At 53.9% G+C, this 26,481-nt stretch overlaps 1 protein-coding gene across 1 annotated transcript; it reads left to right on the top strand.

Annotated features, from left to right (window-relative positions):
* Positions 1 to 266: 266 nt before the first annotated feature.
* CLSTN3 (calsyntenin 3) lies at positions 267 to 26,481 on the top strand (the record flags this gene model as incomplete). Its single annotated transcript, XM_082666806.1, has 18 exons — positions 267 to 330; positions 2,640 to 2,762; positions 3,203 to 3,398; positions 5,000 to 5,208; positions 5,462 to 5,611; positions 5,872 to 6,057; positions 6,639 to 6,920; positions 7,699 to 7,811; positions 10,945 to 11,107; positions 11,880 to 11,936; positions 12,646 to 12,803; positions 12,935 to 13,083; positions 18,467 to 18,693; positions 18,996 to 19,166; positions 20,342 to 20,487; positions 20,706 to 20,841; positions 25,996 to 26,198; positions 26,308 to 26,481. The coding sequence occupies 18 exons, from the start codon at positions 267 to 269 to the stop codon at positions 26,446 to 26,448; spliced, it is 2,874 nt and encodes a 957-aa protein (XP_082522932.1). The 3' UTR covers positions 26,449 to 26,481.

Raw genomic sequence — 26,481 nt, forward strand, 5'->3', positions numbered from 1 at the left:
AGAGAAAGAGCCAGGACGCGGGGCTCCAGAGCGAAGGAGAAGAAGCCACTGCCAGTCCCCCACCTCAGCCGCCCAGATTGGGGGGCTGCTCAGGTCTGCTCTATGGACTAGGGTGGGCGGCAGGCTCCTTTCTGTCTCTGCCCTGCTGCCTGCTCTCTTCCCTCCCCTCCTTGGAGAGCCCCTGCATCCCTCCCCCAAGGTGGAATACGCGGGCTTGAGGCTCCCGGGGGAGAGCGATCGGGGCCCGGCGCTGCCCGCGCCACACCATGACCCTCCTGCTGTTGTTCCTCTTGCTCGGCTCCCGGCTCCCCTCCAGCTCCTGCAACAAAGGTGAGTGAGGCGGGGGGCGGGGGCACTGAAGGAGGGGTCTCAGGCAGGGCGGGGTGGGGGGGCGGTCGGGGTGGGCAGGAGCCCTTAAGGCTCCCTGGCCCATGACAGGTGGTTCTTCAGACCACCTCCCTTCCCATCCGTTTTCTCAGACCTGCCCCCTTCTCTTCTCCCTCGCATCCCCCTTCCCACATCCTCCTCTCTGGTCCATCTCTACCCATGTGCTTCTCTTGCTCCCATTTGGTCCCCATTCCCATCCTGGGCTCTCTCTCTCCCCCTCCCCCAATTTCTCCCTCCTGGAGCTATGTCAGGTCTCAGAAGGACTTGCCCCTGAGGGGCGATGCACATCTCTGGGCGGGTCTCCGTTTTCACCGGGGTGTGCCGGGGCTGAGGGTGTGTAGCACATCCATCTGGTTCCTCTCCATCCATCCTGGGGAGAAACTGTTCCCTGCAGCTCAGCGATTCGGAGCACGTATGTTTTGGCGTGTTCCTCTGCATCCGTAACCTTCCGTCTGCATGCAGCTGGGCCGAGGGTTACCAGAGCTGCCCTCTCTGCAGACAGCAGATAAATTCAGCTGGGTGAGGCCGTCCGAGGGACCAGGAGGGAGGGAGGGGGTGGGGGCCGAGGGCTCAAGTAGGTGGAGACGGGCAGGGAAGGGCAGAGGTGGGTGTCTGGGAGTGTTAATTGAGTGGTGAGAGGGGAAGGGAGAAGGAGAAGGGAGATGAGGTGTGGGAGGGGATGAGAAGGGGGTGGACCAGGGTCAAGGTGGAGGCCAAAAAAAAAAAAAAGAGAGAGAGAGAGGAATGAAAGGGAAATCAGGAAGAACAGGTGAGGAGAGGGGGAGGGGAGAGTCCAGGAGGGAAAAGACAGGGAGCCCAGGAGTCAGTGAGAGGAGATGGACACAAGGAGAGAGTCGGGGGCCGAGAGGAAGGCAGCAGAAGGGTGGGGTGGGGCGTGAGCTGTGCGCAGCCCCTCCATCCTCGGCTCAGTCTCTGACCTCAGCCGGCTTCCGAGCCTACTGCCACTTCCTGTGTTGGCTTCTGGGCACCATCTTGTGGCTTTCTCCTCTGCCACTAGAGAAGGGGGTCATGGTGGGTCCTCCGCGAGGAAGGGGCCGGCATTCAGATACCAGAAGGCTTTGGGGGATGTCACTGGAAGAAAGAATGGAAATCAGGATTGCTTGCTCACCATGACATACTGGGGATGACTTTCTTTTTGGAGACTCAGTTTCCCTCTGATGATATGTCTTCCTCTGCCCAGGTCTCGCTGATGGGCCATCGTGGATGTGCTCTGGGAGCTTAGGGGTTGGCTTGATGGGATCCAATAGAGCAGGCCGTGGAGGTTGGCGTTGGTGAGGGGAAGGGAGCCCCTCACCAGGCTGGTGGGAGATTGGTCCTGGGGAGGAGACGTGATTGAGTTGAGTCTGGTAGCAGATGGGGAGATCTGGAGGCTGAGTGAGTCCCACATCCATTGTGGATCGGCTGGTGGCTGAAGGGAAGAGGGGTGGGGTAGGCGAGAATTAGGACTCAGCCATGAGTCTGTATAAGAGCGGGGCTCAGGGAGTGTGGGGTTGGGTGGCCTTCTGGGGGACATAGGACCGTGTTGGTTATGAGTGTGTTCTCTGGGTGTGAGGGTGAGAAGCAGGGAGAGGATTTGTCGTGTTTCTAGGCCATTTCGATAATCCCTGAGGATGTCGGCTCTGCTGGGCCCAGCCGTTCAGCATTGATTCCTCTGCTCCATCCCTGCCTCTCTCTGTCCTCCTCCCTCTGTCCTATATATTTTCCCTTCTCTCTTTTCTCCTCTTCCCTCTCCTCTGGGAGAATGGCCTTAGGATGGGGCTTGGCAGGGAGAAGAAGGGATCAAGATTGAAATGGGGTGGTGGTGGTGGAGATGATAAACAATCAGGATCTCAGGAAGCTTCTAGTCTGCTTTTCCTAACCTCAACTCTGCCCTTAATCTATCTCTTCCCTTTTCCAGGGCCTTCTGATGGCCCACCACTGCTCCCTGAAGACCCGGTGTCCACACTCTAGCTCTTGAAATCCCTAAAGAAAGTCTCCACCTTCTGACCAGGTTTCCCAGGGGACATGGCAGTCCCCCTCCCCCCAGGGCAGGCTGTGGCCATGGAAACTGTCTATCTTGTGACCTCCTGCAGACCCTCTGACTCCCTTCATGGCTGATTTCTTGTCCTCAGTCCTTTCTCCTGCAGGTGCTTCTGCAGGGGCTGGACAGGGTGGTGATGCTGGAGTGTGTTGTCTGGAGGTGGAGGGCCAGCTCACAGGTGCTTCCTTTCCTCTCCCTGGGGGCGGGGCAGCCAACAAGCACAAGCCATGGATTGAGGCGGAATACCAGGGCATCGTCATGGAGAACGACAACACTGTTCTGCTGAACCCACCACTCTTTGCTTTGGACAAGGATGCCCCCCTGCGCTATGCAGGTAAGTGGGGTTGGGGCAGAGGAGGGCGGGTAGGATAGAGAGAAGTGGGTGGGAGGGCAGGGGCAAGGGAGGAGAGGGGAGGTCCTGGGAGGGAGAGCAGTGAGGACGTGGGGGAAGAGGAAGAAATAGACTAGGAGGAAACGGGCCACAGCGAGGAACGGTGGTAAAATAAAGGGGGCCAGAGAGGAGGACGTGGGCAGGTGGGGGTCAACGCAGTCAGACTTTGCCGGGTCTCAGACCTGGGGGCTCTGAGAGGTTGCCACTCAGGGAAGCTGGTGTTGGAGCTGATTGTCTGATAATGAATGCTTTTCCATGTGCAAGAGAAGGGACAGGGGTTTGGAAGGAGAGGTGAAGTGGGAGCCTGAGGGGGGTTGGCGAGTGTGGGAAGGAGACCCTGGAGGTGGTGCAGGAGCTGCGTCCTTCCCTCCTCCTCTGGCCAGGCGAGATCTGTGGCTTCCGGCTCCATGGGTCTGGGGTGCCCTTTGAGGCCGTGATCCTGGACAAGGCGACAGGAGAAGGGCTGATCCGGGCTAAGGAACCCGTGGACTGCGAGGCCCAGAAGGAACACACCTTCACCATCCAGGCCTATGACTGCGGCGAGGGCCCCGACGGGGCTAACACCAAGAAGTCCCACAAGTGAGGACGCTCCTGTCCCCTGCCCTCTGCTGCAGGCCCCCCACCTCCTCCCAGGCCCCTCACCATCCTCTGTCCTCGCCGTCACTGACTATCTGCCCCCTCCCCTCTCTGCTCCTGGGGTTTAGGGACGGGGCCTTGTCGTCCAGGAGCCTTCAGCCAAGGGGACAGAAGCACGTGGTAGAACTCAGTGGGATCTAATCTTGGCTCTGCTTCTTGTGACCTTGGGCAACGTCTTAGCCTTTCTGGATTTGCTTTCCCTTGTCTGTAAAATGGGGTGATGGTGATGCCTACTTCTTCAGGTTACTGTGGAGATGAAAGGAGATGGTTTGTATAAAAAGCAGGCGCTGCAGTGCCTGACACTGAAAGGGCTCAGTACCCGGAGTCAGGATGCTGAGAGAACGAGGAAGAGGACGGTACAGTCAGCGCACACCCACCTTCCTTCCGACCGTCCAGCCGCCTGCAGCGTGTGCGACACTCACACACAGAGCATGCGCACACACAGCAGTGGGTGAGGGTGGGCAGGAGATGGCTACGGCGGGAAGAAGGCTGGGGCCCAGGGCTCCGACACCTGTTCCCAGCTCACTTCTCCTTCGAGAATGGGAGCAAGATGGGCAGTCAGGACTCCTGGGCCACTACGAGGCACTAGAGATAAACCACTCCTTTTGATGACTCAGTTTCCCATTTAGAGACAGAACCCTTGCCTCTGGGCCCTGGGTGCCAGGATCTGGGCTGGGGGCAGGGCTCCGCATGAAGGGCTTAGCCCCTCCCCAACCTCTGCTTGCCCCGCGGGGGCCTGGGCGGGGGAGGGGGCACGGCCGGCTTGCTCACTGCACACGTCAGATGACTTGTGACTCTGGTACAAATGCCACTTCCCTGAATGTGTTTGCTTTTAATTTGGTTTTTATTCTGCATCTTCCTTTTTTTCTTTAAGAAGGTTTATTTATTTATTTATTTTTTGGCTGCGTTGGGTCTTGTTTGCTGCGCGCGGGCTTTCTCTAGTTGCGGCGAGCGGGGTCTACTCTTCGTTGTGGTGCGCTGGCTTCTCATCACGGTGACTTCTCGTTGTGGAGCATGGGGTCTAGGCACCTGGGCTTCAGTAGTTGTGGCGCCCGGGCTCTAGAGCGCAGGCTCAGTAGTTGTGGCACACGGGCTTAGTTGCTCCGCGGCACGTGGGATCTTCCCGGACCAGGGCTCGAACCCGTGTCCCCTGCATTGGCAGGCGGATTCTTAACCACTGCGCCACCAGGGAAGCCCCTGCATCTTCCTTGATTATCCCATTGGATTTGACTCTCATGAAGGAACAACCGGCTGGACACAGAATCCTCTGTCTCGCGTGGCTGTCCCCAACCTATAGCATTCTGTATAGAAGTCATCAAAATCGGCCGCTGGTATCCCCTGGGGTCGTTCCTCACCCCGTACATCAGTCACCCTTTCCCCGGTGGTGCCTGTCCCTTGCTGTGCCTGGTGCCCTGGCTGGGGGGATGAGCGTGCCCACTGCCCCGGGCTCCAGGACCTGCTGGTCCTGCCTGCTCTGCTTCCCTGTCTGGACTCCTAGATGTGGCTGACTTTTCCTCGTCCTCCTCCTGCTCTGGCACCTGCAGGGCCACCGTGCACGTGCGGGTCAATGACGTGAATGAGTTTGCCCCAGTGTTTGTGGAGCGGCTGTACCGCGCGGCCGTGACCGAGGGGAAGCTGTACGACCGCATCCTGCGGGTGGAGGCCATTGATGGCGACTGCTCCCCCCAGTACAGCCAGATCTGCTACTACGAGATTCTCACGCCCAACACCCCCTTCCTCATCGACAACGACGGTGAGCGCCCGCCACCCCAGCTGCTCCGCCCCGGGCGCCCGCGTCCCTCAGGACATCTCGGGGCTGTGCCCTCCACTTCTGTCCCTCACATCCTCATTCCTCACCCTCCTTCCCAGATGTGGAGCCTCCTTCCCTAGATTCCTTCCTCCCAGCTTCCCGCTGTCTAATTCACCTGCTGCCCTATTGGCTCATAAGTCCTCCCCAGACTTTCTCTAGTGCGCCTGACCCTCTCCATCCCCCACCCCCACCCCAGGGAACATTGAGAACACGGAGAAGCTGCAGTACAGTGGCGAGAAGCTCTACAAGTTCACGGTGACGGCTTATGACTGCGGGAAGAAGCGGGCGGTGGATGACGCTGAGGTGGAGATCCAGGTGAAGCCCACCTGTAAACCCAGCTGGCAAGGTGAGGAGTTCTGCTCTGGGACCTGTCTTGTAACCCATCTTTCACCTTGGTGTCCCTTTGCATCCCTTCTGACAACCACAGGGGTTAGGCTAGGAGTCAGGGGAGGGATATCTGGGGATGGCTTGTAGCTGCCTACCCTGGCTGGCTATTTTGTAGGAGCCCGAGACTGTCCGTCCGTGGATGTGGCCAGAGCAGAATGGATAGGAGGGACTGCCTTGCCCATCTCCATCTCCACTGCCAGCTCCCTCTCACCCCTGCAGGCTGGAACAAAAGGATTGAATATGCACCAGGCGCCGGGAGCTTGGCTTTGTTCCCTGGTATCCGCCTGGAGACCTGTGATGAACCTCTCTGGAACATTCAGGCCACCATAGAGCTGCAGACCAACCATGTGGCCAAGGGCTGTGACCGTGACAACTACTCAGAGCGGGCACTGAGGAAACTCTGTGGTGGGTGTGCTCCCCTTGGCTCCCCGGGCCTGTCCCCTGTGCCCCCTACCCCCAGCCTCTGCCTGAAACTCCTCTGCCTCTTTCAATAATCTGTCTTGGGAATTCCCTGGCGGTCCAGTGGGTAGGACTCTGCACTCACATTGCAGAGGGAGCAGGTTCCATCCCTGATCGGGGAACTAAGGTCCTGCAAGCCGTGCGTTATGGCCAAAACCAAAAACAGAAATACTGAATCTGTCTTACATCTTCCTTTGCCCATCCATAGATGTGTATATCTGCCGGCATGTGGCTATCTCTTGTGGTCCAAAGAGCACATAAATATGTGGGTGGCAAAGATGCATAATTGTGGCCCAAGAGAGGCACCAGATACATTATGGGACAATGGCAGGGAGAGATGACGAGTTGGAGTTGAGGTCACTGGAGAGCTATTCCTAGCCATTCCTTTCTCATCTCTGAAAGGCCAGAAGAGGCGGTGAGCGTAGCTGTGGGAAATCTTTCCTTGTCCCTCTCTCCCTGCCTGCATATCCTGTTCCCCATCTGCTGCCTCTCCGCTCTGACACCTGTGCCTTTTGGGGCTCCGGCAGGCGCGGCCCCTGGGGAGGTGGATCTGCTGCCCATGCCCGGCCCCAATGCCAACTGGACGGCGGGCCTCTCGGTGCACTACAGCCAGGACAGCAGCCTTATCTACTGGTTCAACGGCACCCAAGCTGTGCAGGTGCCACTGGGTGGCACCGCTGGGCTGGGCTCCGGGCCCCAGGACAGCCTCAGTGACCATTTTACCCTGTCCTTGTGGATGAAGCATGGTGTAACTCCCAGCAAGGGCAAGAAGGAAGAGGAAACCATCGTGTGTAACACTGTCCCAAACGGTGAGCCTTCCCTAGGGCACCCGTCTGCGTGTGGAGAGACTGGCTTCTTGTCCTGCCTCTGTCACCGTCCAGTCTGTGACTGTGGACGCGTCACTCCTCTCTCTTCATCTGTCAGAGAGCAGTGCTAGGTTTCGTATTGCTGTGATTTACTCCCAGCATGACAAGCTGGGATCCTACTGCTCTCAGAGTGATGGAACCCTCATCGCCCTTCTCATCTGCAGCTGCCTCATCACGCTGCATCCACGTATAGCAGACTGCCCCCCAGACCTGCTCCCCTTAAAGCCCCCCATCCCAGCCTGAGTAATGCTGTGCCCATTCTTCCTCTTCCACCACCCCATCCTCCTTCTTTAAGGGCTAGTGGGCTCCAGCCCCCAGGACCCCTCTGCCCTCTATGGCAGCAGCACAGCCCTCTTGAGGGGCTCAGCCTTCACATACTCTTTCATTTCTGCCTCTTCTCGGAGCTCATCTCTCTTGACCTGAAAAGCAGTGTTGCCCATGAAGTTTGTATTAACCAAAGGACCGGTAAAGATCTGAGTGGGGGCAGGCTGGCCAGTGTCCCCCCTCAGCCAGTCAGAGTGCCCAAGAGAAGCCCGACACTGGACTCTGTGTGTGTGTGTGTGTGTGTGTGTGTGTGTGTGTGTGAGAGAGAGAGAGAGAGAGAGAGAGAGAGAGAACCTGAAGGGATGAAGAGAATCCGGCATCCCCTCCCTCCTGGTGCTTTGAAGCTGTTTTTGCCCATGCTTTGTGTTTGACCTCTGTCCCCATCCTCTGCCCTCAGAGGACGGCTTCTCTCACTACTCGCTGACCGTCCACGGCTGCAGAATTGCCTTCCTCTACTGGCCTCTGCTGGAGAGTGCCCGGCCAGTCAAGTTCCTCTGGAAGCTGGAGCAGGTGAGGCCGGAGCCAGGCTCCTGGGAAAGCTGGGTGGATGTAACTTGCTTTCAGGCGAGGAGGTCCTAGGGCAGGGGTGGGCATTTTCTGGGTTGCCCTGTGTCCCTTCTTTCAATCTCCACTTTCAGTTCCTGACTATTTTTACACCTCCCTGCCCCCCGCCCTGGCTCCGTTTTCTTGTTCTCTTTTTCCAAGGCTTGTCTCTTGCAGAAAGCACTCCTGGATTAAAAGGAAGTAGGGAACAAATTACTTCGAACACCAAACCCGACCAACCATCTTTCCCCTCTTGTTTTCTTTCATCTGTTTCTTATCTAGACCCTTACCAGTGCAGATGCCTGACTCTCAAGCAGTTAGCATGCTGTAATTGAGGAAATAAGTAATCTGAGGTACATAGATTAGGTTTGAGTCCCGCTAGGGGAACTTCCTAGCCATGAAATCTTGGTTAATATGTTTACAACTCAGTTTTTTTTTTTACCTATGAGTTGAGGATAATAAGAATTCTGTATCCCAGGGTTGTTGTAGGATTAAATGATGTAATAGACCTTTATAGACTAAAAAGCAGTATATATATGTGTGTGTGTGTGTTTGTATATTTATATATCCATGCAAATAAATCTCACTATTTCATGGTTATGAGGGATAAATAAAAATGGGCAAAAAAGAAGAAAAAAGAAAAGAAAAATCTCTTGAGCCGAGAGTTGCAGCCTCTTCTTTATTCGTTCTCCCAGCTGACCACAGGGACCGTGGGGATGAGCTGTGTTTCCATCTCCTTTGTTTTTCTTGTAAGCCCCGGTGGAGTGGCTGAGTAAGCAAATGGCTGAAAAAAGGCAGGAAGTGGAAGAGAGAGAAAAAGGGGAACGAAAACCCACAAACTGGATAATTGAGGGCTGTCTCCAAAGGCTGCTTTTTGTGGCACTCTTTTTATTTTTTAATTTCTTTTTTAACATCTTTATTGGAGTATAATTGCTTTACAATGGTGTGTTAGTTTCTGCTTTATAACAAAGTGAATCAGTTATACATATACATATGTCCCCATATCTCCTCCCTCTTGCGTCTCCCTCCCTCCCACCCTCCCTATCTCATCCCTCTAGGTGGTCACAAAGCACCGAGCTGATCTCCCTGTGCTATGTGACTGCTGCCCGCTAGCTATCTATTTTACATATGGTAGTGTATATATGTCCATGTCCCTCTCTCACTTTGTCCGAGCTTACACTTCCCCCTCCCTGTGTCTTCAAGTCTCTTCTCTATGGCTGCATCTTTATTCCTGTCCTGTTGTGGCACTCTTCTAAAGAGATATTCTGCCATTTGCTTCTTCTGGATCTTTCTCCCACGTTGCTAATACTGGTAACATTCCTCTTTCTAGTTTTCTTTTATTTACCCTTATTTATTCAACAAAGATTTAGTAAATACCAATTCCCTGCCATTCTACTAGGTTCTGGGGATACAATGGGGTCTAAGATGGAACAAAATCTCTGCCTTCATGGAGCTTACATTTTAGTTGAGGAGATAGATTTTTAAAAAGTAAGCAGACATATAAACATGATAAATTGTGATAAATGCTGTGAAAGAAGAAGCAAGGGACTGAGGTAGAGAATAGGAGGCAAGGAGAAGGGAACTCACTTTAGATTGGTTGCTCAGGGAAGGTCTGATAGAAGTGAAATGTAAGCTCATCCTGAAGGATGAGACAGAGCTGTGAGAGAGAGTTCCAGGCAGAGGGAAGAGCAGATGCAAAGGCCCTGAGGCAGGAAAGGGATCAACATGTTGCAAGCACGGAAAGAGGACCAGGGAGTTAGAGCACAGTGAACAAGGGCAGAGACTGGATTTGAGGTTGGAGAGCTGGACAGTAATCAGGTATATGGTGGACTTTGTTAGTTGGGGTCATTTGGATTTTGTCCTATAAGTCTTTTGAAGGGTTTACAGCAGGGACGTGACCTGATCAGATTTACATTGTAAGAAGATCCCTTTGTATATGTATATGTATAACTGATTCACTTCGCTGTACACCTGAAACTAACACAACATTGTAAATCAACTACACTCCAATTAAAAAAAAAATCTTAAATTTTGAAGGTGCTCCTCCACCAAATTTGGGATATATTTCTCAAATTAACTATAATTTTTGGGATTTCCGTGGTGGCGTGGTGGTTAAGAATCTGCCTGCCAATGCAGGGGACTAAGGGTTCGATCCCTGGTCTGGGAAGATCCCACATGCCGCAGAGCAATTAAGCCCGTGTGCCACAACTACTGAGCCTGTGCTCTAGAGCCCGCGAGCCACACCTACTGAGTCCGCGAGCTGCAACGAGTGAAGCTCACGCGCCTAGAGCCGGTGCTCCGCAACAAGAGAAGCCACCGCAATAAGCCCACGCACTGCAACGAAAAGTAGCCCCCGCTCGCCGCAACTAGAGAAAGCCTGCATGCAGCAACAAAGACCCAACGCAGCCAAAAAAAAAAAAATTTTTTTTTTTGTTGCAAAAATAGGAAAGATTTTTCTAATTTTGCTTCAGAAAAGATTTGGTTACAAGTAATTTATTTAATTTGCAATTAGCTATGATTTTTCAACAATTGTCATTTATATTTGGGAACATTTGTGAAGTGAGGAGAATCCAATCTTTTCAAATGTAATGAGTTGTTAATGAATACTAAGTTTGACAACATTAAATTCAGTAGTGATTTAAAGATTAAAAAAAAAAAAAAAAGAAGATCCCTTTGGCAGCTATGGGAGGAAGGTCTCGGAGACACCTAAGAGTGTAAGTGCTCAGACAAGACTGTTGTAACAGAGAGAGACTGGGGACTTGAATGATTGGGTGGCAATGGAGATGGAGAAAATGGCACAGAAACCCACAGCTTTTAGTTCTGTTTGGACTCGGGATGGACAGCACCTGCTGACGGACTCCTCTTAGGAATGTTGATGCTTTTAAAGGTTTACCTGCAGAGTGGAATTTTAGGTACGAGGTTGGAGCCTGATAGATTCTGGGCAAGGATATTACTCCTTTAGCAATTCACCAGTAGGACCTGTTGATAGGACAGGCACTACGAGGGACTGTGCCCTGCCTCCCAGGAGGTGGGGCGGTGCCTTGCGTTCGTTCCCTGGGGATGGTGTGACTGACAGGTTCCTGCCCTTCCCCACCCCCAGGTCTGCGATGACGAGTGGCACCACTATGCTTTGAACCTCGAGTTCCCCACGGTCACACTCTATGCCGATGGCATCTCTTTCGACCCTGCCCTCATCCACGACAACGGTCTCATCCACCCGCCCCGACGGGAGCCCGCACTCATGATTGGGGCCTGCTGGGCTGGTAAGTCCCGCCGAGCTTCTCCATGGAGGCGCTAATGGTTGGGGCCTCCCGCGGCTGATGGAGGAGCAAAAGGGCAGCCTGACCTCATGAGCTCATCGCCCTGCAGTTGGGCAGGCAGGCCGGGAAAGATCTCTTGGGGAGGAGACCACAGCCCCTCAGGTGTCCTTCCTGTTGGACTGGTCATCACCTCTGACTTGGAGGAGTTTCCTGCTCAGGCAACACCAGCATCTTTCTTTCTGTAACTTCAGTCACTTCCCACTTTGTTCCATCCCAGTGATGATGATTCCACAGCCCATTCTCCTGCTGGAGGACAGTAACCCTGCAGAGAGTCAGCAACCTTCTAACTTTTAAGCTGTTTCTTTCATTTTTTCCTTCTGGGAGGGTGTGTGTGTGTGTGTGTGTGTGTGTGGTGTGTATGTGGTGTGTTTGTGTGTGTGTGTGGTGTATTTGCATATGTGGTGGGTGTATGTATGTGGTGTATCTGGTTTGTGTGTATAGTGTATCTCTGTATGTGTGTGTGTGTGTGTGTGTGTGTGTGTGTGTGTGTGTGTGTGTGTGTTGTACCAGAGCCCTTGTGTTTCCTCAGCAGCATATTTGGAGTTTGTCTATAACAGAGGCCTGAGATAATCTCAGACATGACAAAAGGAGGGTTGGGATTCAGCAGAGAGGTTCAAGTCCTACACGGGCAGGGGCAACGCCTGGAAGACCTCCCCGTCCTCTCTGTCAATCTGGCCACACATCCCTGAGCTCACTGGCACTTTTTCTCCCCCAGAGGAGAAGAACAAAGAGAAGGAAAAGGGAGGCGACAACAGTACGGACGCCACAGCAGGTACTTGCGTGTGAGATCTGGAGGCCGGAGAGCTAGCATCTCAGTTTAGGGGTCCGGCTCCGGCTCCCGCGTCCGCATGGCCCTACCCGGCCTCACCGTTCACCGCCTCGCCCACCACCAGGGGGCAGAGCCTCCAAGCATCGCAGCCAGGCGGGCTCGCCCGGGAGAGGGCGGCCAGATGGAGCCGGGCTGGGCGCCGGTGTCCTTTCCTGCCCACGGAGTGAAGTCGAGGGTTCTCGTGCTGGCTTTCCGCGTGGCAGAGCGCAGAGGGCAGGAGGCAGCCACGCGGCCGGGAGAGCTGGGCATCCCTGAAGCTCACGCGCATCCTTCCCGGTGCTCCCCGCATGCACCGTGAAGACCCCCTCGCGCACTCTCCTCGTTTTCTGCCTTGAGTCTCCTCTTTCCTCCCTTTCGTCCTGCTTTCCTTCTCTTTCTGCCTCTGCCGGAAGCTTTTCTCATTTCCGTGGCTTCTATTTTTCGCCCTCCGTCTCCCCCCGCCCCTCCCCGCCCACCCCCGGTTTTATTCTGTCTTCTCGCTCTGCCTTGTCCCATCTTCCCTTAGCCTCCCTTGCCGCTCATCAATCTTTTCTTCTTTTGGCTTCCACCTGGCTCCTTCCCGTCTCCCTTCTCCAGCCTGCTGCTCTTTCTCTCAGCCCCCTCTTCTTACGCCTCCTCTCACCTCTGGTCCGCCCCTGTGTTCCTGCCCTAGGAGACCCCTTGCCGATCCACCACTACTTCCACGGCTACCTGGCTGGTTTCAGCGTGCGCTCAGGTCGCCTGGAGAGCCGTGAGGTCATCGAGTGCCTCTATGCATGTCGGGAGGGGCTGGACTATAGGGATTTCGAGAGCCTGGGCAAAGGCATGAAGGTATCGCCCCTTCCTCTAGCCCCCTCCCTCCAGGCATGGCCCCTGACCCCGCCCTTCCCCACCCCCACCTCTGCTCCCTTCCTCTCCCGCCTCTGGTCGTGCTCTCAGCCCTGTCTGTGTCTGGGGCCCAGGTCCACGTGAACCCCTCGCAGTCCCTGCTCACCCTGGAGGGGGACGATGTGGAGACCTTCAACCATGCCCTGCAGCATGTGGCTTACATGAACACTCTGCGCTTTGCCACGCCCGGCGTCAGACCCCTGCGCCTCACTACTGCCGTCAAGTGAGTGTTGGGTGGGCGGGCAAGTCACGGAACAGAGCCAGACAGTGTCAGAACTCCTTGGCCTTAGGCACCACCGACGGCTAGGCACACCTCCCTCGTTTCAGGGATGAAAAACTGACCTGCCCAATTGACACAGCAATGCTGGGAGAAGAGCCTGGACCAGACTCAGATTTTCCAAAAAAGGGTTCATGACTCTTCCCACTGAAGCACACCTCCAGGATTTGGGGGGTTTTAATCTCTGCGTCTCTGTGCTGATATGTAAAGTGGGACAGAAGAGGGTACTGGATTGGGAGCCGGGAGACCTGACACTAATTCTGACTCAGTACTAATTCTCTGGATGACCTTGGGCAAAGACCTCTAGTTGCTTGATTAATCAACCTCTTGCAAGATCAAACAGGATGATCTAAGTCTGGGGATTGGCAGCCGATGGCCCCAGGAGCAAATCTGGCCTGCTGCTCATTTGCATATTGTTTATGGAAATGAGCTGCTTTCACCCTATGATGGCAGGGCTGAGTAGCTGGGACAGAGACTGGTACAAAAAGTCGAAAATATTTACCGTCTGGCCCTTCCTAGAAAAAGTTTGCTGACTTTTGAGTTCTAAGTGAAGGATTCTGAATTCTTTAAATGAAAAACTGTGCACTACTTCAAGGTTTAAGTATATTAGGTATTTAAAAATACAGACTGAGAGGTCATGAAAGCCTAAGAGTTATGGACACAGAGTCTTTTACTTACTAGCTTTTTAAAAATAAATTTATTTATTTATTTTTGGCCGCATTGGGTCTTCGTTGGTGTGCGCGGCCTTCTCATTGCAGTGGCTTCTCTTGTTGTGGAGCACGGGCTCTAGGCGTGCAGGCTTCAGTAGTTGTGGTGCGTGGGCTTCAGTAGTTGTGGCACGCGGGCTCAGTAGCTGTAGCTCGTGGGCTCAGTAGTTGTGGTACACGGGCTTAGTTGTTCTGCGGCATGTGGGATCTTCCCAGACCGGGGCTCGAACCCGTGTCCCGGGCATTGGCAGGCGGATTCTTAACCACTCCGCCACCAGGGAAGCCCCTTACTAGCTTTTTAGCACTGAGAAAATGCCATAGAGCAGGGATAACAATAGAATCTAACTCATGGAAGTGTTGTGAGGGTAAATGATAGCATCCAGATCAAATGCCCAGAGAAGTACCTGTTCTGTCAACACTGTCTACTGTTATACGAAGGCATTTTCACCCCGTATTATGTTGATGGGGCAGTTTTTAGGAGCTACTGCCATCCAGTGGGTGGATCACATAATGTAAGGGTCAGGATTCCTGTGTTCCCTTCTCCCCTGCTATGCCTCAGTTTCTCCAAAAGCTATCTGAAGAGAAACATCTCTGACTTGTCCCTATCCTGGCATGGGTGGGTTTGGAGAGGAGAGGGCTCTGAGCCCTGGACAGTGACTGGGCGTGACTGTCAGGCCTCCCAGAGCTTTGGAAGGCAGGGGCAGGGCTTTGGGGAATTGGGCTGCTGGTCCACGGTGTGGTCCTGGTGGGGAGCTGAAGGCCACGGCAGATGAGGTCACGTGGGTGCAGATCTGTGCTGAGGATGCGCCCCACCGTGTTCTAGTCAGAACTCTAGCTGTTAGAGGGCTCTCACCCAGCTACGAAGATATGAAGGGCTTCATCCCTCAGGGACCAAGGAATGGCTTCATCCCCTTCGTAGGCTCAGGAGTCACGGCAGAGGGAGGGCTCTGTCTTCTGGCTTATGGTGGAGCTCTGCATGGGGCAACCCCACAAGGGGGGAGTTGACACCCTCTCTGTTGACTGTCTTATTTGAATTCCTCCAACCTCTTTCCCGCCCAGGGAAGAGGCTTATCCAAGGACTGGGAACCTGACGTTGCTCCTTCAGTAGAGGGAAGGGGCCTTTTTCCTTTATGAGGTTAAGAAAGAGAGAAGTCTCATTTCTCCATTTTAGGGCTACCATGTGGTTAGTGCTACCCTAACACTTCCTTGAGGTTGAAGGAGAAAATATAGAGGTGTGTGTGTGTGAGTGTGTGTGTGTGTGTGTGTGTGTGTGTGTGTGTGAGAAACAGGGAGAGACCGATACCCAGCGGCGCCTTCCTTCCTGTGATGCACATCGTTGCCCTGGTCCATGTGGCTTCCCTAGCCTCCAGTGTTCAGTGCTTGGACCTCTGTCCATTTAAAGCCAGATTTATGCAGCCATTCAGTCAATGCAGGTTTCCCCTAAGTTGTTGTTGTTTCTTAATCTCTTGGATTCTTGGAAAGCTCATCTGGCTACCACATCCTTTTCTCTAGCTTTGTTCTCTTTCCGTAGCTCTTGAATTTCTTCCTGCTTGTTGTAAGTTCCATCTAGAAGTTCTGCCAGCACCTCAGACAAACGAGCTAAAGCTTAATAATGAACTTCGATGCCTGAACTAGCCCCTCCCCCTGAATTCTCTGCTTCTGTAATGGTGTCTCTGTCCTTGCAGTTACCCCGGCTTGCAGCTTCTGAATCGCCTTTGATTCCTCCGTCTTTATCCTCCACACCCCATCGGTTACCAGGTCACCTAGATCCCACTCTGCGCCCATGTCTGGCATCTGTCTCCTCTTTTTCCATCTCCAGCAGCTCTCATTACCTCTCATCGGGCCTATTGCTCTAGCCTCCTAACTAGTGGACTATCTCTAGTATTCTAACTTCAGTTCAGTTTCTACCCAGAGGCTAGGTTAGTGATCTGAAATCAGAATGTCCACCCTCACACTTCCCTGCTGAAGAAGACGTCCATGGTTCCCTCCTGCCCACTGCACAAAACTTGCGCTCAAAGCCCATGACCATCTGGCCCAGCGTTTCCTGCCTCACGTTCCTCTACTCCCCTTCGTGTATTCCTCACCCTCCACTCTAGGGTCAACTTTCTGCCCTCCTCCGAAGGCTAGCTCACTTGCTACTTCTCTTGATTATTCCTACCCTCCCTTGCCAAATGCCCCACTCCCATCCTTAGCCAGAAACAACCTCTCCCACTCCGAACTCTCGTGGGTTTGTGTGATGGTGACCATGTTGGCTCTTGTTTTAAGGTTTGCGTGCCATTTCTAATCTCTTGACCAGTTCATTAGTGTCCTTCGGGTCTGGACCAGCCCCCTAGTACCTTTTGGGTCCCCTTTGGATCACCCATCACAGTGGGAGTGTCTGTTGGAGTCTGTGCTTCCAGAGTTAGCTGGGGTTGTTTTCCAGGAGGCTTTGATCCGGGTCTCGCTGGACGACTGTGCAGACTGTCTCAGGTCCTGCTCCTTCTGGCACAGGAGCTCAGCAGACTGTGGGTCTGGTATTTTCAGGGGCTCTGCGTTCATGGAATCCGCTGAGGTTACACCTTCTCCCTCTGGCTACAGTAGTCAAGGTGGGCCTGCTCGGTAGTGTGTGTGATAGTCCTTTCAACAAAATCATTTCTGTTAGCCCGGGTGTGTGGACCACAGGCCCTGCTCTGGAATTACCACCTCCCCTGTGAAGACTGCTTGTTCAAGGGCCACTTCCTTTTTTTTTTTCGGCCGCGCCGTGCACCTTGCAGGATCTTAGTTCCTTGACCAGGTTTGAACCTGGGTCCGGGGCAGTGAAAGCATCACGTCCTAACCACTGGACCACCAGGGACTTCCAAGGGGGCACTTGTTTACAAATAAATTCGACTCATGCAAACCCACGTGGTGGCTGTGGTTTAGTGGAAGAATCGTGGACTTGGAATGAGAAGAATGGGTTCAAGCCTGGCCCGGGACACATATTTCTTATGTGGCCAAGATACTTGACCCGAGAGCTTTGGTTTCTTATCCCTATTGCAACAGCAGCCACGGAAGGTTAAATGAAAGAATGTGGACAAAATGCTTCACAAAGCAGAAAGCACTCTGAGAATTACTGATTGGCTGGAGGCAATCCTGGGAGCGTGTTCCCCGAGAAGCTGTGCTGTTGTTGGTTTGGGCCGGCTCAGTCCTCTAGGGAGGGTTTGTCTGGTACCAGGATCAGCGAGGCTTCATGGGATGGTGGATGCAGGTCCAAGATGGTCAGATTAGCTCACGTCCTGAAATGTGTTTCTCTGATACTGGAGGGGCTGAATTGGAGACACTCCAAGCAGGAGGACATCCTTTTTTTTTTTTTTTTTAATTCACGTATAGTTGGTTCACAGTGTTGTTGTAATTTCTGCTGTACAGCATGATTCAGTTATACATACATATATGTGCTTTTTAAATATTCTTTTCCATTATGACTTATCATAGGACATTGAATATAGTTCCCTGTGCTATACAGTAGGACCTTGTTTATCCATTCTATGTATAAAAACCTACATCTGCTCACCCCAGCCTCCCACTCCATCCCTCCCCCAACCCCCTCCCCCTTGGGAACCACCAGTCTGTGCTCTACGTCCGTGATTCTGTTTCTGTTTCATAGAGAGGTTCGTGTCGTATTTTAGAGTCCACATATAAGTGATATCATAGGATATTTGTCTTTCTCTTTCTGACTTATTTCACTTAGTAGGATAATCTCTAGTTGCATCCATGTTGCTGCAAATGGCATTATTTTGTTTTTTTTCTGGCTGAGTAATATTCCATCGTATATATGTACCACATCTCCTTTATCCATTCGTCAATGGACAGTTAGGTTGCTTCCATGTCTTGGCTATTGTGAATAATGCTGCTATGAGCACAGGGATGTATGTATCTTTTTGAATTATAGTTTGGAGGGCATCCTTTGATATGCTCCCCACCCCCACCCCACTTTTGTTGTTGAATATTTTTTCTTTTTTTTTTTCTTTTTTTTTCGGTACGCGGGCCTCTCACTGTTGTGGCCTCTCTCATTGCGGAGCACAGGCTCCGGATGCACAGGCTCAGCGGCCATGGCTCACGGGCCCAGCTGCTCCGTGGCATGTGGGATCTTCCCGGACCAGGACACGAACCCGTGTCCCCTGCATCGGCAGGCAGACTCTCAACCACTGCGCCACCAGGGAAGCCCTGTTGTTGAATATTTTTTGACACGTATCTACCAGATATTGTACTGAAACACACTTTTTTTTTTTAACATCTTGGGTGAAGAACTATGTATGTATATATATTTCTGTAAGTTCAGTTTGTAAAATACTGTTTGATAGATGTTCCATGGTCTTGGGGGTAGGGCATTGGTGATGTCATCATCCCCATAGGTCAGGGCTGCCTAACCTTCTGTCCCTGGCCCTTCCCTGCAGTGGTATCCTCCCTGGAAAGGGTATCTCCCCCTCCAGCTTTGCTATGGGGGTGATGGTCGTGCAGAGACACTATCCCCCTTTCTTCTCCTTTCCCTCCCTGACACGGGGTGCTCTCTGTAGAGGTGGAGGCCCAGAGTGGTGGTCAGAATATAGATTATAAGGGAGGGGATGATGGGGTCACAGGCTGCCTCTCTCCCTCTTCTCATATAGGTGCTTCAGCGAAGAATCCTGTGTCTCCATCCCCGACGTGGAGGGCTACGTGGTGGTGCTCCAGCCTGATGCCCCTCAGATCCTGCTGAGTGGCACTGCTCATTTTGCCCTCCCAGCTGTGGACTTCGAGGGACCCGAGGGGGTCCCTTTGTTCCCTGATCTTCAAATCACTTGCTCCATTTCTCACCAGGTGGAGGCCAAAAAGGACGAGAGTTGGCAGGGCACAGGTAAGGGTGACCTCAAGGAGTGATAGTGTCCAGAGAAGGGGTCCGTGTCTGGAACCAGAGTGAAGGAGAAGCTCTGGGGCTGGCCATGAGAGCGACAACATCCCTCATTCACTTTTCTAGAACCACTGACTGTTAGGAACGAGAGCCAGCGGGAGACCCCCGGGTGTCAGAAGGTTGATGGGTAGTGACGTTGTTGACAATGATGCTGGCAGCTCTCAGGGGATGACCCCGGAAGGGGAGGAAGCATGGCCATGAGGTGGGCCCTTCAGCTCTGACCCACATCCTCACTGCCTCCTGTCCAGTGACAGACACACGCATGTCGGATGAGATCGTGCACAACCTGGATGGCTGTGAGATTTCTCTGGTGGGGGATGACCTGGATCCTGAGCGGGAAAGCCTGCTCTTGGACGTGGCGTCTTTGCAGCAGCGAGGCTTGGAGCTCACCAACACGTCTGCCTACCTCACCATTGCCGGTCAGTGGGGCCCAAGAACCTGTCCTCTTTCCTTGGGTGCGCCCCTCCCCATGGTCAAGTCTCTGGGAAACTCAGAGGGTCCTCCTTCCAGGCTCAGGGATGTGGCCAAGTGCCCCCTTGCACCTTCCCTGCCTGGAATGTCCTCTGGCTTTCGGATTGTCCCTAGAGGTGGTGGCTGGGGTTTGGGCTCCTGATGGTTCTTTCCCAGCTTCTCTCTCCATCCCAGCTCACCTCCACTTTGGTCTCCACTCTTCTTTGGCTCAGTCTCTGAATAGCTTTCTTTTTTTAAAAAAGTTATTTATTTATTTTTGGCTGCATTGGGTCTTCGTTGCTGCGCACGGGCTTTCTCTAGTTGTGGCGAGCGGGGGCTACTCTTTGTTGCGGTGCGCAGGCTTCTCACTGCGGTGGCTTCTCTTGTTGTGGAGCATGGGCTCTAGGCACGTGGGCTTTGGTAGTTGTGGCACACAGGCTCAGTAGCTGTGGCTCGCGGGCTCTAGAGCGCAGGCTCAGTAGTTGTGGCGCACAGGCTTAGTTGCTCTGTGGCATGTGGCATCTTCCCGGACCAGGGATCGAAGCGTGTCCCCGGCATTGGCAGGCGGATTCTTAACCACTGTGCCACCAGGGAAGTCCTCTGAGTAGCTTTCTAATCCTCTAGCCATTTGGTACTCGCCCTCTTCTCTGTCTTGCGTCTCACTAATCTCATGGACACAGCACAGCTTTAAGTCAAGTGCTCATCTCTTACCGTCTGGTGGTAATGATTTGTTGGTAGCTTCCCAGGGAAGCCTCATCCTCTCTGAAGGATGCTCCATCAGGGAGAATAGAAGATGAGGCGGTCAGTTCCTTCCTGTTTCCGTTCCCTTCCAGAGCCTCACCGAGAACTTCTGTGTTATCCTCTCTCCGTTTCCCCCCTGCTGCCACCTCCCTCTGTCCTGCAGGGTGTTCCTATTTCCTTCTCTCCATCCCTCCTCCCAGCTCTCAGAGGAGGGCGGAGGCAGAAATGGAGCCTCGGTTACTCTATCCCAGTCAGTCGGAGCTGGTGGGGATGCAGGGGAGCGTCTCTCCATCTGAGAACTCGGGTCGCACCCCTGTTGAGGGGTGGCAGCTGGTGGGAGTCTGGGAGAGAGACTCCAGGCCTCTTCGCTGGCTCCTGCCCTGAGCTGCCTCCTGGTCGCCAGGGGTGGAGGGCATCACTGTGTATGAAGAGATCCTGAGGCTGGCTCGTTACCGGCTGCGACGCGGGGCTGCCCTCTATGCCAGGAAGTTCCGGCTTTCCTGCTCAGAAATGAATGGGCGTTACTCCAGCAATGAATTCGTCGTGGAGGTACCCAGAGTCCCCTTCCTTCCACAGCCAACCCCGCTGGCGAGGAGCCGGGGTGGGGTGGACTGAACCTGCTGGTGCGTGGGGATGGAAATTGCAGCCCAGGGGACTCCTGGCCCCGGTGGGGAAGCTGGGGGGCAGCGGGGGAGAGCTGGGCCCTCGGGGGCTGGAGGAGGGGCGGGGAGAAGCGAGCGTGCCCACTGAGCCTGCCCTCGCCCCAGGTCAGCGTCCTGCACAGCGTGAACCGGGTCACTCACCCCAGCCACATGCTCAGCTCCCAGCAGTTCCTGCACCGAGGTCACCAGCCCCCACCTGAGATGGCTGGACACAGTCTGGCCAGCTCTCACCGGAACTCCAGTACGTAAGGCTGCGTGGGTCCAGCCGGGCGGGTGGGTGGAGGGAGTGGGTGGGCACGAGCGTCCTCCCCTCCACCACTGGGCCGTGGGGGTGGGGTGGGGGGAGGAACGGGGTGGAGCCATGGATTCTGTTCCCTGTGGAACTTGACTTAGTTGACGGCTGTGATCCAATCCCTTTATCCCCCAGATGATTCACTTTGCCTAGTGGAGAGTCCGAGCCTTGGGTCATCACAGGGGCACTCATGCCTGGGATCATGGTCAGTGAGGGTTTAGCCTTTGTTGTTCCTGCTGCCCTCTCCCAACAGTATCAAGTTAGCCCTGGACCTAGGGATCCTCAATAGGGAAGCTACCGAGTATGTATTAAGCACCTACTGTGTACTAGCAGTGTCCACAATACAATTAAGAATACAAAATTTATAGGATAGACACAGTTCCTATCCTCAAGGAGAAAGTTGGTGCTATTGCATGTGTAATTATGTGCTAACTATAAAGTCATAAGACTGTTTCTAAAACAAAATATGCAAACACGCCAAGTATTACATCCAGCTGGAGCGCTGCCCTTCAAAGCAATCTCATTCCCTGGCCATGATTGTTTACTAGTGATGCAGTTTTTAATTCACAATTTAAGAGTTACTTAATTATAGAAAAACTGGAAACTGTAAGTATAAAGGAGAAAAGTCAGCCATAATTCCACCACAATTGGCCATTGTTAATATGGTGTTATTATTATGTGCCAACTTTTGTCTGTGCCTGTTTTTTTTTTTCTTTTAACAAACTTGGGATCAAACTATTTTGTAACCTAATATTTACACCTAATATTATAAAATGAATCTTCTCCCCCATTGTTAAAAACGGCAATGATTCTGATGTTGCTGGAAGTGATTTTTGGAATCCCTTTTGAGAATTGCTTTCAAAGTCAATTTATGAGATGCATTTATTTTTGTTCCTTTTGGTACACACCTTGCCTTTGGCCCAGTTCAGTATTACCCGACTTCAGCATCCACTTTTGTCAGAGTTGGCTCTGTGTTTGTAAACATAAAACCAACTCTCAGAGATTTGTCACTTTTTTAAAAAGTCAAAAGGCGTATCTCAGGCTCTGAAGGCAATTCCCTAAAGAGTTCCAAAAATGCTTTCTTGGGAGGTCATGGTCACTGAACCCTACCCTGAAAGGACAGCTCGCACATCAACCATGTAATCGGAAGAATAATGAACACATTGGTGTGCCAGGCACCCTGCCCGTGGGCTTTACACCTATTAACCCAGTGAATCATTACAGACAAAAGATGGAATAGGTACTAGAATTATCCCCTCTAAAGGCAAAGAAATGGAGGCCCAGAGAGGTTAAGTACCTTATCCAAGGTCACACAGCTAAAACACGGTGGAGCCAGGATTCGAATCCAGGCAGCAGGATTCCAGAGCCCGTGCTCTAACCATCACCCTCTATACCCTGTCCATTTATGTTTGATGCTTTAAAAAAAAAAGTCTCGTTACTTTATAGTTGCACCTAATTTGGGGGAGCTCCTTAGGGCTTCCCAGTATGTCTTTGACTGAGGCTAGCTCCCTGGTACCCCCGGAGTTCAGTCTGTTTTCCTCTCCTTGGGCAGTGGCCACCACTGCACTGTCTCTTGTGTTTCCCTTTCCCTGGGGCTGGCTCCCTTCATCCTTGCTCTTTCTGAAAACAACTGCAGACGCCTTTTTAAGTGTTCTTCCTGTGATTCCTACAGCAAAGCAGATGGAAGTAGGTGTGAGGAGGGAGTATAAGGCGTAACCAAGTTGCAAAGGTTCTAGGAAGCTTTAGAGGTGTGTGAGTGAACTAAACCTGTTTTTGTTAAATAGACTTTTGGGGCCACAACTCCCTAGCTCTTCCTCCAGTTCATCCCACTCAGCCTCTTCGGGGCTGGATACTGGGTTCTGCCACTCAGATTAGGCTCAAGGCGCGTCCAGGTTGGCGTTGCTGCTGGGCTCGGTAAGACTCTCACCCTTATTTTCTCTGCTTGCTCTGAGATCCCACCTGAGAGCGGCAGCCTGCTTTTGCCTTTTCCCCTGATTTTGGCCTGAGTAGGTCACAGAGTTCATAGTTCACCTGAGGGCCCTGGTGATTGACATCTCCTGAGCTTATCAGGAGATCCATTTCATCAAACCTGTTCTATATGCCCTTCCTGACTCTTCAAGGTGTTCTCTCCCTTTCCCCTCCCTCCCAGCCCCAAGAGTGTAGTTACAGGATTGTGGTTTTGCAATTTCAAATTACTCTGACCATGCAAAAGAGCAAGAGATAGAATTCCCTCCAACGAGACAGGGGCTTCATTTCTCTGAAGCTCCCAAGTGCATGAGGAAAGAGAGATCAGCGTGAACCAGGACAGTCAGCCGGGGAAGGTCCGGTGGTGCATTCAGACCTTGAGCTTGGACCTTGAAGGGTAGAAGCGTAGATGGACGTGAGGGAGAATGAGAGTTTGAGAACTGAGGGTGGGTGGGTGGTGTGGGGGAGCTGTGTTTAGGGAGAACGAGGCTGTCTGAGAAGGGTAAGATGAGCGATGAAGACAACATTTATCCAGTCTTCCCAAATGTTGGTGCACATCACAATCGCCTGGGGAACAGTGAAAACGCTTGGTGCCTAGGCCATACCCAGACCAGTTCAATCAGAAGGTCTGGGTTCGGGGGCCAGGTATCAGGGGTGTTTAAAGAGCCGCAGGTGATTCCAACGTGCAGCCAAGTTTGGAACCATTTCCTGGTTTGTTACCTACATGTATCCGAGACTTTGCGGAAAGACCTGCAGTGCGATAGGATACAAATAGAAAATGAAATTGGAAGCGAGGAGGAAAGGACAATGAGGAAAGAAGACGATGAAGCCAAGGGATAAGTCAGTTCATAAAATACCTGCTGTGAGATGCTGTGACGTTGCTAGAATGGCCAGAATTTGGACTCTGAGCTTCCTTGTAGCTGAAGCAGAAGGGAAGCTGAGCAGTCAGGAAAGTCCTAGGATGGGACCAACCAGTGCTTCAGGAGAAGCCCGGGGACCCAGAGCAGAAGGACGTTTCTCTCTAGGCTCTTCAGAAAGGGGGCTCCACGTGGGGCTGTGGACAGGGCTTCAACCCTGTCTCACAATCACACGGAACCAGGAGTTTCACACGGGCCACTGGCTAAAACTGAAACACCCCTTGGTGTTGTCCTTGGAGGTCATTCAAGGCCAGAATCAACTGCTTGGGTCTAATGTAGAAAGAAAGGTTGACGGTACTTCCTAAACTCTTGATTTTTGTCTGTAACTAATTTAAAAATCCTCCCATCTCCCTGGCCTCCTGGCTGATTAGAAACTAACCATACTTGTCTGCCTGCAGATAGAGGGTCTGCCTTTTGTCTTTCTTGTGGTCATTTCTTATTCCAGGCAGTCAACTTGTCACTTCCTTCACCAGGCCAGGGGCTCAGAGGAGCAAATGCATTTGATTAAGACACAAAACAGAAGCTTTGGCTCGTCATCACTGTGCCCCTAGAGCGAGTTCACCTGCTATGGCCTCCACTCTGAGGAGGGGTTTCTGCTCCTTCTAGAGCCCGGGCTTAGCCACAGGGGCATTCTGCTGGTGGGGTCACTGCCTCGGATCTTGCCCACTGACACGAAGACGTGGGAGGGGCTGTTGCCTACAGAGGAGCAGAAAGGGCAACTCTGCCTCCCCCGTCTCTTTCCCCAGCCCCAGACAGTTGAGAAATTCTCATTCAGCCAGGCCTGTCTCTCCCCGGAGCCAGTGCCCGGGAGCCCACCTGGCCTGCTCAGCAGAGTCAGCTCTCGTTGGCCCCAGGTGGGCTATGGGTCATGTCAGGCTGGGGACCGACCTGGCAGAGCGCCGTCAGGGCGGCCTCAGGGAGGGGTGAGGGTAGTATGGCTACTCAGGTGGGGGTGCTCCCACACCTGGGTGGCTCTGGAGCGCGTGGCAGCGTGTGTGTGCTGCCGGAGGATGGGTGTGCCGCAGGGGTGGGGAGCTCCCTGCGCTCTGCTCTGTCTTTCAGCATGTGAGTCTTAGAGGCTGTGGGTAAATTCGTGTGCGTGTGTGCATGTGTGTGTGTGTACAGGAGGTGGGCAAGGCTGTGCTCACGGCTGTTGGCTCTGTGGCCCTCAGGGCCCAGGTCTGTGGCGTTTACACCTTCCTGCAGGGGTTCTCCTGGTCTGCCCAGCTGGCGGGGAGCTGGGTGGCACTGCACGTGTGGCTCTCCTGTGCCTTGGTGGAGACCCTCAGGCGCGTCCCTTTGATGCTGCCGTGCGAGCAGGTCTCCAGGTGGCTGGTGTGGGCAGCCGTGCAGGCCGGCAGAGGCCCGGTGCAGGTGTGGGGCACGGTGAGCCCGGTCCAGCTGGGTGCCCACACGCTCTTCCTGGGCGCGTACCTGCGCCTGCATGTCTGCTTTGCTGCCATCAGCTCTAAGGTCCGAGTGAGGGTCCACGCGCCCTTCTGCGTCTCACTGCCCTTCAGAGTCCACGGCCCCCTGAGCCCGGGCTTCAAAGTGAGGCTGCGGGCCCAGAGGCTTGACAGGGCCGAGGGGGAGGTGGGTGTACCCCAAGGGGAGCAGAGGCCCCAGGTGTCCGGAGGCTCGAGCCCGCAAGGAGATGGGAGGTGTTACTGAGCAGGGGTGAGCTCTGTCCAGGTGGGCGCGTGAAGGGGCTGCTCTCTGTGCCCTGGACCTGTGCCCAGCTTGGGTGCCAGGCCACGCTTGGAGCTTGCTCCTCCTATTACGATGCAGGAGAAAGAACATTCTCTCCTCTTGCACTGTCAAGCCTGTGTGGCCGCCTCTCTCCTTTCCCCGCTGGGCTCTGGGGACCTCCCTCCTGGACTACGTGGTCCCTGGGGAAGGCACAGGCAGAAGGACCCGGCAGGGCCCAGGCCTTGCCCTCTGTGCGCTGAGAACAGGGCTGCTCAGGACAGCGTTGGGCTGGGAGCCCTTCTCTTCCCCCTGCCCTTGCCTCCTCTGCAGATCTCCCTCCCTCAGGCTCTCTGTCCCTCCCCGTCTCCGCCCTTCCCCGGGGGGAGCTCTACTTTTCCTCCAGCTTCTGCAGGGCAGACCCCTCTTCTGGGCCATCATGGACCCTGCCTTCTGCTCGGGGACTCCCTCTGCCCAGGCCCCCGACTCCGCCCCTGAGCGGAGTGTGCTCAGGTGCGCCTGGCTCTCCCCGCAGTGGTCCCGAGTGCTGCGACCCTCATCATCGTGGTGTGCGTGGGCTTCCTGGTGCTCATGGTCGTCCTGGGCCTTGTGCGCATCCACTCGCTGCACCGCCGTGTCTCGGGGGCCGGCGGGCCCCCGGGGGGCTCCAGTGACCCCAAGGATCCCGACCTCTTCTGGGATGACTCAGCTCTCACCATTATCGTGAACCCCATGGAGGTGCGCGGGGGCGGGGGGGCGGGGCGTGTCGGCAGCGTCGGGGCGCAGCTGGGGCGCACTGCCAGCATGCGGACTCCCGCTGAGCTCCCCCTCTCCCTGCCGTCCACAGTCCTACCAGGGCCGGCAGACCTCCATGGCGGGCGCTGCGGGCAGCCAGCAGGAGGACGAGGACAGCAGCGACTCCGAGGCAGCCGACTCGCCCAGCAGCGACGAGAGACGCATCATCGAGACCCCCCCTCACCGCTACTAAGGCCTCCACCCCTCCCCAGACAGAGAGAGGATT

Source organism: Grampus griseus (assembly GCF_964374135.1).
Source record: "Grampus griseus genome assembly, chromosome: 11".
NCBI classification, from domain to species: Eukaryota; Metazoa; Chordata; class Mammalia; order Artiodactyla; family Delphinidae; genus Grampus; species Grampus griseus.